This window comes from Petaurus breviceps, unplaced genomic scaffold (assembly GCF_028583685.1).
Source record: "Petaurus breviceps papuanus isolate PSGF00001 unplaced genomic scaffold, PetGlider_PUasm1.0 90925, whole genome shotgun sequence".
NCBI lineage: Eukaryota > Metazoa > Chordata > Mammalia > Diprotodontia > Petauridae > Petaurus > Petaurus breviceps.
Window position 1 is genome coordinate 33,624,753 of NW_027187380.1, and position 13,363 is coordinate 33,638,115.

At 37.7% G+C, this 13,363-nt stretch overlaps 1 protein-coding gene across 1 annotated transcript in view; it reads left to right on the forward strand.

Moving 5' to 3' along the window:
* GLP2R (glucagon like peptide 2 receptor) overlaps positions 1–13,363 on the forward strand; it is an 86,045-nt gene that overhangs the window by 25,035 nt on the left and 47,647 nt on the right. Inside the window, exons 5-8 of the mRNA XM_069075998.1 lie at positions 55–152; positions 2,332–2,485; positions 4,251–4,410; positions 5,132–5,192. Of these exons, the coding sequence (XP_068932099.1) occupies positions 55–152; positions 2,332–2,485; positions 4,251–4,410; positions 5,132–5,192 (473 nt within the window). The remainder of the gene's footprint in view (positions 1–54; positions 153–2,331; positions 2,486–4,250; positions 4,411–5,131; positions 5,193–13,363) is intronic.

The following is a 13,363-nucleotide window of genomic DNA, read 5'->3' on the forward strand; positions in this document are numbered from 1 at the left end:
TCATCACTTAACATTGGTCTTCATCGTCTTTATCTCCATACACAGGATGAGAAGCACACATTGCTTTCAGCTTTGCAGATAATGTATACCCTGGGATATTCCCTCTCACTCATTTCCCTCTTCTTGGCCCTCATAATTCTCCTGTGTCTAAGGTGAGTGAGACTTCCTATGATGAGCTTTGTAGGAGCTTATTACAAATTACATATATGTTTGTCTTCTTTTGTTATCTTGTTATTTGGAGTTGTCTCACTGACCTTAGAGAAAATCTCTAGAAAGGAGCAAGTCTATTGTGAAATTCATGGTAGAGTTGGGAATTCAAGTCAACAAGTATTTATTAAGTGCTAACTGTATGCCAGGCACTGTGCTAAATGTTGGAAATCCAAATAGAAGCAAAAAAAAAAACCAACACAACACAGTCCCTTCATGGAAAGAGATTACATTCCAATGTGAGAAGAAAACATATAAAAGGAAGCTTAAAAGAAGCAAAAGTAGGGTATGTGTGTTGGGAAAGGGATGGAGAAACGGAGGTAGGGTTTGTGTGGAGGAGAGGGGGAAGAAGAATCAGTATCAAAGTAGGGGCATGTTGAAGGAAGACATCTGGAGAGTTAGGAATGGTGTCCGGAGAAGAACGAAGGAACAAGTATGGCTGGTCTGGATCTTCCTTGAAAAGGGGGGTTCTGGGAAGAACTGACCAATCAGAGAAAAGGCCTGCAGGGGTGGAAGAATTTCCAGATCAAAGTGGGTAAACAGAGGTTTCAGGGTGAGGAATGCTCTTGAAGCATGAAGCAATATGCTTCATGAAGCAATAGAAAAGTTCAGAGAGTCAGGATTAGAGACCAGAGAGGAATGAAAGAGTGGGAATTGGTAGTGGAATTCTTTGTATAAGTCATTCAGTAATCTTGATAATAAATAGCAGACCCAGAGTCAGAAATTATTCTCCAAATTACCTTGATAGGGCCCTTATTTAGTCTCAACTAGTAACAACATGAAGCATGGTATAGTACATGGTACAGAAAGAACACTGAACTGGAAATCTAAGGGCATGTTCTAGACGACAAAGTTTTGTTGCCTGTCTCACTCACTGGTTGCTGACCTTGGGCAAATCATTTCCCTTTCTGGGCCTCCATTTACTCCTCCATAAAAAGGTTCTTTCTAGCTTTAAATACTATGATTCTATGATATAATGTACCACCCTGCTTTGTGTATCTATAAAGTTAAATATGTTACACAGTTACTGGGAGCAATGCATTCCAGAGTCAACTTGACTTGTACTGGATTTGGATCTCTTCAGAAAAGAAAGACTCTGTGAGCAACCTACCTCAGGGTAGGTTTTTGTAACTCTAAATCTATTCCCATGTTGCCTTTCAATCTCTGATATTGACCAGTATCTAATTGGGCCTAAAGTCTCCTTGGGAGGAAGAGAAAAAGTTACACAATAGCTTTATTATGTATTTAAAAGGAATAGCAAGTTTTACAAAATAGATTTGCAGTTTCATGTGCCATCATCTTTTTTTGGTATTCTACTATGTTATGGAGATGTTTTTTTTTATTTCATAAGTTCAGAATAAAATAAAAAAGAAAGTCTCCCTGGGGGGAGGAGGGGCTTGCTCTAAATATTGCTTGGTCTAGCCAGTCATCTCTCTTTTCTTCCTATCACAAACTTCCCAGGAGGGAACCAGAATCTCCAGGTTCTAATGATGGGCACTACAACTAACTGCCACTGAAGTGATCTCCCACTACCATCTTTAGGCTCCCACAGGTGTTCTACATCCATCTCAGGCCCAAACCACAAACTTTAGGTGCTTCTGTTGGACCTCAGAGCAGGTTCTGCTTCATAAGAAAAGAAGTTTTTATGCCGTGTAAGAGTTTGGAAAGTTCTGCCCACCACCCTGGTCCTACTAGTCTTCATTGCCTTACCAAAACATATAGACCCAAATCAAGGGAAAGTAGCCCTTCCTCAAGCTAACTTTTAGTCAAACTTTTAAATATATGTGTGTGTGTGTGTGTATAGCATATGCTTATGTATTTGTATGATGTATACATATATGTATATATTTAATTACACACACTATATATGCACATATATTTAAATATATATTATACATCCATACATCATTTCTCTAATAGAATATAAATTCCTTGAGTTCAGGGACCCTTTCTTTGTATTTCCAGCTCCTAAAACAATGTATGTACAACAGATGGTAAGTGTTGAATATATCTTTGCGGACTAAATGCTTAGGAGGTTCAGCGTCATATAAGGGAATATCTCTTGGAGGAACGGAGTCACTCTTGTATCCTTGGAGCCATTCGTGTTTCTGTTTTCTCCATTAGAAGAGTTCACTGTACTCGCAACTATATCCACATGAATCTGTTTGGTTCCTTCATGCTTCGAGCTGTGGCTATATTGGTGAAGGACATCATTGTACATAATTCCTACTCGAAAAGGCCAGATGATGAAAATGGATGGATGTCCTACCTCTCAGAGGTAATTTACATCATCACCATTCTCAAAAACAGATATTTATCAAGTACCTATTTTATGCAAGTCACTCAAGCTAGGTCCAAGAAGTCTGCAGTTTAGTATGTGTGCAAAAGGATTTATGATGAAGCACTAAACATGTAATATGGAGGAGGCAACCATCATAGAAAGTCATAGCTGGAAAGGAGCAGAGGTAACTTTCAGTATAATCCTAAGATTTTATAGATGTGGAAATTGAGTCTTTAAGTGACTTTGTCCCAAGTTATACAATCAGTAAACTGCAGAGTCAGTATTCAAACTTCAGGTTTTTGACTCCAAGTTTAGTTGCTTGGTTCCTCCTCAACCTCTCTCCCACACCCCTGATTATGTCATGACTACTAGACTATAGAAGGTTGTAATTGTCTGGGAAGACCCTACACAGAATATGGGACTTTAGTAGGATCTTGAGTAGTGAGTCAGACATAGACATAATAGAATGTAGGATGAGGGAAAAGGTTTTTTAGACAGAAGAAAGAATGTCATCAAGATCTTAGAGCAAGGAATGTTCACGACATTTATAAGTTATCATTTGGCTAGGGTAAATTGAGTTAAGGTTGAAGATGTAGATTAGGGCCATATTATATTCTGGTATGCCAGAAGTTTCAAAAAACAAGTTGGTGATTATTTATGAAATATTGCTCTCCTGCTCCAAAGAATCAACCCTTCTTCCCCCCACTCCCATTGCTCATGGGACAAAGTCCTGACCATAAAAGCATTGATTTGAGAGAAGTTATTATATTAATAACCAATTATTAAATTTGTATTAAGATTTTTTCCTTTGCATTTCCTCATTCAGGGACCAGCCCCTGTAGATTGTTTAGCCAGTCTCAAGGGCAAGGCTGATAAATGAGATTGGCCTAATCCTTGGGGTACATGTTTCAAGATCTTGGATAGGACCCTACCTAAAGAAGAGATTTACTTTATACTGTGAACTGACTCTAATCTAGATGAATTCCAGCCCCAAAGCACCATTTATGCCTTTGTACCCCTTCACTGGAATCTAGGGTTACCCAGTTCATGAAGAAGAAAACCAACCACAGCTGTCTGGATTGAGATGGATTCCTTTGTCCAGATTGGTGGAGGCAGCTGAGTCTCATGATTAAGCCATGTTCTCATCAGAAGGAGATGAAGACTTTTAACCCATTTCCTCATTAATGTCTATTCTCTAATTAGTTGTTCACCAGTCCGGGTTGATTTTTACCTGTCAGGGCTATGCCCTTTTCCAAAGGTATTTAAGCATTCAGTAATATTCGTGTTGGTTCTTTGGTTGTCAAGAGAGACCAATGATTATCACTTTATTGATTATTAGTTAGATTAATTAATATATTAATTATTAATAACCTAGAAACTGTCTCTTGGGATTTTTCAGTCATCACAGCTTCTTCTGGAGAAAGGATCAAGGTGGATAAATTACACATATGTGTGTGTGTGTGTGTGTGTGTGTGTGTGTGTGTAAAAGTAGATGGTTTGGAGGCAGAAAGAAATTAGTTCATATGATCATGGAATTCAGAGTTGAAAGGGACTTTAGAGATAATTTTTCTTGTTTTTGTTTTTTTCTGACTAGGGCACCAATCCAGAGAGGTTGAGTGCCTTTTCCAAGGTCACACCAGTAGTAGGCAACAGAGGCAAAGTTGAAACCCTGGTTGTTTGTCTTCATGCCAGGTGAGCACATTGCCAGACCTCTCCCTGACATTAAGATAAAAATCATCATCTTTCTCCCTTCCTCTTCCAGTCTTCATCCACTTGTCGGGCTGCACAAGTTCTTCTTCACTACTTTGTTGGAGCCAATTACTCGTGGCTTTTAGTTGAAGGCATTTATCTTCACACACTACTGGGACCTTTAGTACTTTCACAGAAACGTTTCTTGCCCAGATATATTTTGGTAGGCTGGGGTAAGTAAACCATGTGTTCACATTTCTGCCACTGAGGCTCAAGAGAGTGAGATAAAAAAAAAAGTTTACTGACTTAGGATACAGTGAGAGAAAACACCACAGACAAGAAAGAAATTGGTTAAAATTTTTTTTGAATACCCAATGTTCATTAAGTGGTCATTAATGACAGGTTGGAAATTAATTTTTTCTCTAGAAAAACTTCAGGACTTTTTCTAAAATGACTCCATTATTAACCTGATCAAAGAAATGTAGGCTCTTAAGCAACCTGAATCTCTGCCTGCATTTTCCTCTTATTTTGAAGGGGTAAGAGGGCATCTATCTCCCTCTACTTTGCTAAAATGCTGAGTTATAGCATACTTGTCATGTGACTAAGAACAATTTCTGCATAGCCCCCCAAAGAGTCATAGAATATTAAGACTAGAAAGTGGCTATAGAGGTCATCCAGTCCAACTTCACACTTTTACTCATGTCATCCTCCATAGGAAGTTATCTGGTCTCTGCTGAAAGATATCCAGAGACAAGCAGCTTATCAGTTCAGGAGCCATCCTATGCCATTCCTGGACAGCTCTAATTGTACAAAGGTGGGGGGAGGGGAAGGGTCTTGAAGGCCCTAGGCATTTCTCATGTTCTGAACTAATGTTGTTGGTCCTGGCTGGCTGACGTGGGAGGCAATGGATTTGATCTTAATTCTCTTAAAATCCCACCTCTGTTTTCTCCCCAGCATTTCCTGTTTTGTATGTTGTCCCTTGGTGGATTACTCGAGCAAAGATGGAAAACACAGGGTATGTATATAACTAATGAGTAAACTGCACAATCCAATGCTGGTAATTGAATCACTTACCATACTTCTTTATGTGTCAAAAATTGCCTGACTGCTTGCCCCTCATCTACCTATGTTAGACATACAAGCCTCAGGCCTACCCATACTTTGATACTTTATTATCTGTCTTTTTTTTTTTTTGCTTTTTGGAGGGGGAAAGGTAGGGCAATTGGAGATAAGTGAGTTGCCCAAGGTCACATGGCTAGTTTTATGTGTGTGTATGTGTTAAGTGAGCTCAGCCCAAAGGACTTTAAACTGTGCATACCCTTTGACCTAGTATAGTGCCAATGCAATATTCACAGCACCAATAGTTGCTATGAATATGCCAGCATAATTCTGAATTGCAAAATATAATAGATTCTCCACATGCAAGACAAAATCAAAACATTCAAACACCAGAAAGTCAAATCCATCATAGCAACAAAAAAAATTCTATACACAAGAACAATGCAGAGGGTACCACCATCTCCAAGCCTTCTCCCTGCTAGGGCCTTCCCACAAATGAGAACTCACAGTCTACTTCCCGCTTCCTCTCTCTCCCTCAGTTCTAGCCACTCTGATCAACTTCCTCTGGACTCTGCTCCACCGTTCCTGCTCCACCCATTCAGCAAGCTTCTTCTACCACAGACTCATGTGATTCAGGCTTCTATGTGACTCCAAGCAGGTCACATGGGCTTATTAATGGATGAGAAAGATCTTCCCAGTAAGGAAAAATACATTACTATTACGTTATGCCCTGAGATCTTTAGTATCCATCACCTATGTTAATGGGAGTTTAGGAGTAACTGTCATGTCAACAGGACTTTATAACAATATAACAGGGATAACACAAAATAAGCACATAAAGCAATATCTTAGGGTGGGACTTGAGCACAAGTACCCTATCATTTCCTCCTTGAATGAATGGGGCCCAAAATCTTGGGGTAAGGGACAAAGGTCTCTTCTTCTATAACTACTTCCTGCTGAAATTGGATGAAGAGCTGTTCCTGCCCCAAGAGGTTCCATTTGAGAGGTCAGTTCTTTAGCTGGTATCCAGAGGTTGATCAAAGCCAGGTCCAGGGGTGACACATCACAGTCATGGACAGGGGTTGACATCCATAGGCAGTTAAAACTAAAAGATTTGTTTCACTGTTGTCTCCTTGCATACAGTAATCTCTAAAAGCTTGCTGTACAAAATGATTCTGACTAATGCCTATAAATTTCAAGCAATCTAAGTTATCTATCTATACTCCTCCGGCCCCCTCATCACTGATTCTCACCATCCAAGACACTAACGATTCTCCCAACCTTTGGGTGAATTGACTTAATATATCAGTGACCTTTTGATGAGTAAAATCCTTAATTTCCTCCCTAAACACCATGTGGCCTCCCTGGTTCTCCTGCTTTCTTCTTAGTAGGGGGCAAACATCTGTACTTGTAAAAGCTTCCTCATATAACTTTATTTCATTTTCCTGCAATGTATTCTCCTTCCTGGTGCCTGGGCCCCAGTCAGGCCCAGTTTGTGCAAGGGTGTTGCACTTTCCTCTTGTTCATTTTTTTCTTCTTTTTCTGAACCAAACCCACAAAAGCCCTCTCTTCTACTACCTGACTACCTTGCTCCAAGGAGAGCCCAGATGCTGTGGCACAAAAAGATTCTCATGCAAATCAGTCATCTCCCTTTCTATCTGAGCTTTCTCTTCCAGCAGCTTTTACACATAATTGTTAACAAGGCCCAGCTTCTCCTACATACCTCTGCCAGTTTTTTTCCCCAGTTCTATTAGTATTCCTTGCAAACATCTTTCCAAATCTCTAGCTTCTCCTTTGCATAGCTGAGATTCCCAGTTTTCACAGAGTTATGTGCTTTTAGCCCATTCTCTTGCTAGGAAGGAATAAGGTAAATCCTCCCATCTTAAGATATCCATTTCTCTCTCTAAAGCCCTTCTGGCTCCAAATAGAGGTCTTATATTTTACAATCCCATCCTCATTGCCAAATGTAGTTCCAATGCAATATTTACAGTACTTATGATATCTATGAATATGCCAATATAATTCCGAATTGCAAAATATTACTCTCCACACAGAAGACAGCACCAAAACGTTTGTTCACACACCAGAAAGCTAAATCCATCATAACAACAAAGAAATCTATACACAATAGCAATGCAGAGGGCATCGCCATCCCCAAGCCTTCCCCTTGCTAGGGTCTTCCCACAAACAAATACTCACAGTTCACTGCCTGCTTCCTCTCCCTCCCTCAGCTCTAGCTACTCTGACCAACTTCCTCTGACCTCTGCCCCACTCTTTCTGCTCCACCTATTCAGCAAGCTCTTCCCACCACAGACTCATGTGACTCAGGCTTCCATGTGACTCAAGAAGGTCACATGGGCCTATTAATGGATGGGAAAGATCTTCCCATTAAGCAAAAATACATTACCATTACACCTAGCAATACCACTTCTAGGTCTGCATCCCAAAGAGATCAAAAAAATGGGAAAAGGACTCACATATAAAAAAAGTATTTATAGCAGCTCTTTTTGTGGTGGCCAAGAATTGGAAATTGGGGGGATGCCCATCAATTGTGAAATGGCTGAGCAAATTGTGGTATATGAATATAATGGAATACTATTTTTCCATAAGAAATGATGAACAGGTGGACTTCAGAAAAACCTGGACTTACATGAACTGATGCTGAGTGAAATGAACAGAATCAGGAGAACATTGTACACAGTAACAGCAGCACTGTGTGATGACCAACTTTGATAGCCTTAGTTCTAAGCAATACAAAATTCTAAGAAAAGACTCATGATAGAAAATGCTATACACATCCAGAGAAAGAACTATGGAGTCTGAATGCAGATTGAAGCATGCTATTCTCTCCTTTTTTGTTTCTTTCTTGTGGTTTTTAATATGATTGTATATGTATAACCTAAGCAGATTGCATGCCATCTTGGGGAAGGGGGAGGGAAGTGAGGGGAAGAAAATTTAGAACTCAAAGTCTTATAGAAGTGAATTCTGAAAACTAAAAACAAGCAAATAAATAAAATCTTTTTTAAAAATAAAAAATCTAGGGGACGCTAGGTGGCACAGTGAATAGAGCACCAGCCCTAGAGTTGGGAGGACCTGAGTTCAAATCCAGCCTCAGACACTTAACACAAAAGCTATCCATGTGACCTTGGGCAAGTCACTTAACCCCAATTGCCCTCCAAAAAGCAAAATAAAAAATCAACCAGTAAAAACAAAAACTTTAGTTCCAAATTCTGTCCCTTCCATCTTCCTCTCTCATTGAGAAAGCAAGCAATTAGATATGTTATATATCTATGTAAAACATTTCCATATTAGTCATGTTGTGAAAGAAAACCAAAAAAAGACATAAGAAAAATAAATAAAGAAAAAAAAGTATGCTTAGATTTGCACTCTATCATTTCTTTCTCTAGAGATGGATAGCAGTTTTCATCATAAGTCCTTTGGAATTGACTTGGATCATTGTATTGCTAAGACTAAGTCATTCACAATTGATCATCATACAATATTGCTATTACTGTGTACAAACTTCTCCTGGTTTTGCTCATTTCACTTTGTATCAGTTCAGGTAAGTTTTTGCAGTCTTTTTCTGAGATCATCCTGCTTGACATTCATTTTCTTGTAGTTTAATAGTATCCCATCACAATTATATACCACAATTTGTATAGCTATTCCTCAATTGACGAGCATCTCCTCAATTTCCATTTCTTTGCTATCACAAAAAAATCTGTTATAAATATTTTTCTATATATAGACCCCTTTCCTTTTTGTTTTTTATCTCTTTGGGATAGAGACTGGGTCAAAGTGCTGATCAAATGGTATACATGGTTTTATAGCCCTTTGGGCATAGTTCCAGTTGCACTTCATAATTCACAGCTCTACCAACAGTGACTTAGTGTCTCAATTTGCCCTCACTCCTCTAATATCTGTCATTTTCCTTTTCTGTCATATTACTCAATCTGATAGTTGTGTAGTGGTGCCTCAGAGTTATTTTAATTTTCATTTCTCTAATCAATAGTGATTTAGAGCATTTTTAAAATTTGGCTATAAATAAATTTGATTACTTTGTCTGAAAACTGCCTGTTGATATCCTTTGATCATTTATCAACTGGGGAATGGCTCTTATTTTTATAAATCTGATTCAATTCACTATACATTTGAGAAATGAGGCCTTTATCAGAAAAAAAAAACTTGCTGTAAATTTTATTTCACAGTTATGGTTACTAATTGTATTTCTCTCCATCCAATTTTCCCTCTGTTTATTCTACTCTCTCTCTCTCTTCATTCACCCTGTACCTCCTCAAAAATGTTTTACTTCCTGCTACTTCCCTCCCTGCTATCAACTCCCCCACCTCCTTTTCTTATCCTTTTTCCATCCTACTTTCCTATAGGGTAATGTAAACTTCTATACCAATCTGAGTGTATATGTTATTCCCTCTTTGAGTCAATTCTGATGAGAGTAAGGTTCAAGTGCTCCTATCCACATCCCCCATTTTCCCCTCCATTGTAAAAGTTCTTTCATGCCTCTTTTATGTGGGATAATTTGTTTTGGAGAGGGGAAGGTAAGGCAGTTGGGGTTAAGTGACTTGCCAAGGTCACACAACTAGTTAAGTGTCAGGTGTCTGAGACCTGATTTGAACTCAGGTCCTTCTGACTTCAGGGCTGGTGTTCTATTTACTGGACCACCTAGCTGCCCCATGGTTTTTTTTTAATATGTGGGATAATTCATCCCATTCTAACTCTCCTTTATCCTTCTCTTAGTTCATTCCTCTTTCTTAACCCTGAATTTTGTCTTATTTTTTAGATATCTTCATATTCAACTCACACCTGAGTCTTCTGTCTATGTATACTTCTTCTAACTGCCCTGATAATGAGAAAGTTCTTAGGAATTACAACTATCATCTTCCCATGTAGGGAGATAAACAGTTTAATCTTTTAAAATTTCTTATGATGTCTCTTTCCTGTTTACCTTTTTTTTTTTTAAAGAGGGGAAGTCAGGGCAATTGGAGTTGAGTGACTTGCCCAAGGTCACACAGAAAGTAAGTGTTAAGTGTCTGAGGCCAGATTTGAACTCAGGACCTCCTGACGCCAGGGCTGGTGCTCTATTCACTGTGCCACCTAGCCACCCTGAAAGAGGATGTTTAGGCTCTTTTTTTATCTTGGCTTTCAGTTCATCCAATAATTTTTAAATTTTCTCCCTTCAGTCTATTTTCCAGGTCAGTTGTTTTTCCAATGAGATATTTCATATTGTCTTCTATATTTTTCATTCTTTTGATTTTGTTTTATTGCTTCTATTTGCCTAATTCTATTTGTACATACATACACACACATTTAATTTTCAATATTTCCTTCTATAAGATTTTGAATTCTAAATTTTCTTCCCTTTCATCCCCTTCTCTCTCCCCTCCCCAAGACAGAATGTAATCTGATATAGGCTGTATGTGTACAATCATATTAAATATATTTCCACATTAGTCATGTAGTAAGGAAGATTAGAGTCAAAAGGAAAAACAAAGATAAAGAAGAAATTAGAAAAAAGGGAAAATACTGTGCTTTAATCTGCATTCAGACTCCATAGTTCTTTCTCTGGATGTGGATAGCATTTTCCATCATGAGTCTTTTGGAATTATTTAAGATCTTTGTATTGCTGAGAAGAGCTAAGTTTATCAAAGTTAGTCATTGCACAATGTTCTCCTGGTTCTGCTCACTTCATTCAGCATCACTTTCATGTAAGTCTTTCCAAGTTTTTCTGAAGTCCATCTGCTCATCATTTCTTATGGAACAATGGTATTCCATTACATTCATATACCACAACTTGTTCGGCCATTTCTTCAATTTCCAATTCTTGGCTACCACAAAAAGAGCTGATATAAATATTTTTGCACATATGGACTCTTTTCTCTTTTTTATGATCTCTTTGGGATGCAGAAGTGGTATTGCTGGGTCAAGGGGTATGTACAGTTTTATGGTTCCAAAGTGTTCTCCAGACTGGTTGGATCAGTTCACAACTCCACCAACAATACATTAGTGTTCCAATTTTTCCATATCCCTTCCAAAATCGATCATTTTCCTTTCTTGTCATATTAGTCAATCTGATAAGTGTAATGTGGTACTTCAGAGTTGTTTTAATTTGTATTTGTCTAATAAATAGTGATTTAGAGCATTTTTTCATATGACTATAGATAGCTTTAATTTTTTTCCTCTGAAAAATGCCTGTTCATATCCTTTGACCATTTATCAATTGGGGAATGACTTGTATTCTTATAAATTTGACTCAATTCTCTACATATTTTAGAAATTAGGCCTTTATCAGAGACATTGGCTATAAAAATTGTTTCCCAGTTTTCTGCTTCCCTTCTAATCTTGGGTGTATTGACCTGGTTTGTGCAAAAAAAAATTCAATCTAATAAGAATTATCCATTTTACATTTCATAATGTTCTCTGTCTCTTGTTTGGTCATAAATTCTTCCATTCTCCATATATCTGACAGATAAACTATTCCTTGCTCTCCTAATTTGTTTATAGTATCATCCTTTATATCTAAATCATATACCCATTTTGACTTTATCTTGGTATATGGTATAAGATGTTGATCTATGCCTAGTTTCTGCCATACCATTTTCTAGTTTTCCTAGCAGTTTTTGTCAAATAGTGAGTTCTGATCCCAGTAATCTTTGGATTTATCAAACAGTAGATTACTACAGTCGTTGACTACTGTGTCATGTGTACCTAACCTATTCCATTGATCCACCACTCTGTTTCTTAGCTAGTATCAAGTAGTTTCAATGATTGTTGCTTTGTAATACAATTTAAGATCTGATACAACTAGGACACCTTATCTTGCATTTCTTTTCATTAATTCCCTTGATATTCTGGATGTTTTGTCCTTCCAGGTAAATTTTGTTATTATTTTTTGTAGCTCTATAAAATAATTTTTGGTACTTTGATTGGTATGGAACTGAATAAGTAAATTAATTTGGTAGAATTGTCATTTTTGTTATATTAACTCGGCTTACCTGTGAGCAACTGATATTTTTCCAGTTATTTAGATCTGACTTTATTTGTGTGAAATTTATTTTGTAATTGTGTTCATATAGCTCCTGGATTTGTCTTGGCAGGTAGACTCCCAAATATTATATATTCTCTACAATTACTTTAAATGTAATTTCTCTTTCCATTTATTGCTGTTGGACTTTGATCGTAATATATAGAAATGCTGATGATTTATGTGGGTTTATTTTATATCCTGCAACTCTCAATTCTGATTTTTAAGGTATCATTTTATTCATTGAGTTTGTGTGCCTCCTTTGCAATATGGCCAATTCTGCTTTTTTAAAGGAGTTCTTCTCTTTGGTGGATTTGTGTGACTCTTTTACTATTTGATCTATTCTTTTTTTTAAAGTGTTGTTTTCTTCAGCATTTTTTTGTGCTTTCTTTGACAAGCTGCTGACTCTTTTTTCATGAATTTCTTGCATTAGTTTCATTTCTTTTCTCATTTTTTACTCTAGCTCTCCTATTTGATTTTTCAAATCTTTTTTGAGCTCTTCCAGGAACTCATTTTGGGGCTGAGACCAATTCAGCTTTTTTATTTGAAGCTTTGGATGCAGCAGTTTTGACTTTGTTGTCTTCTGAGTTTGTGCTTTGATCTTCCCTGTCACCATAATAACTTTCCATGCTTAGATTCTTTTGTGTTATTTGTTCACTTTTCCTGCCTATTTCTTTACTTTTAACTCTATGTTAATGTTGGGCTCTGCCCCTGGGATTGAGAGGCACTGTCTGAAGCTTCAGGTTTTCAGCCCAAGTTTTCTTGTCTGTAATAAAACCTGTAGTGATTCTGTAAGCTTCTCTGCTATAACCCTATTCATTTCTTCCTTCCTCCTACCACTTTTCTGTCTCTTTCTCAGGGACTGAGAATCAATTCAATATCACCTTTGCTGCTATGATGGGCATAACAAGCCTCTATGACTTTCCTCAGAACCCCTGTGCTTCTTAACTATAGGTTGAAGCTCCTTTCCCTTCTCCCTGTTACCTATCCATGTCTCCCTCTTCCCCCTACTCCAACCCTTTGGGTCTCTATTCCACTCTTCTCTTTCTTTCCATTTTATTTTCTGGACCCCCTGTTCTATTTTTCAC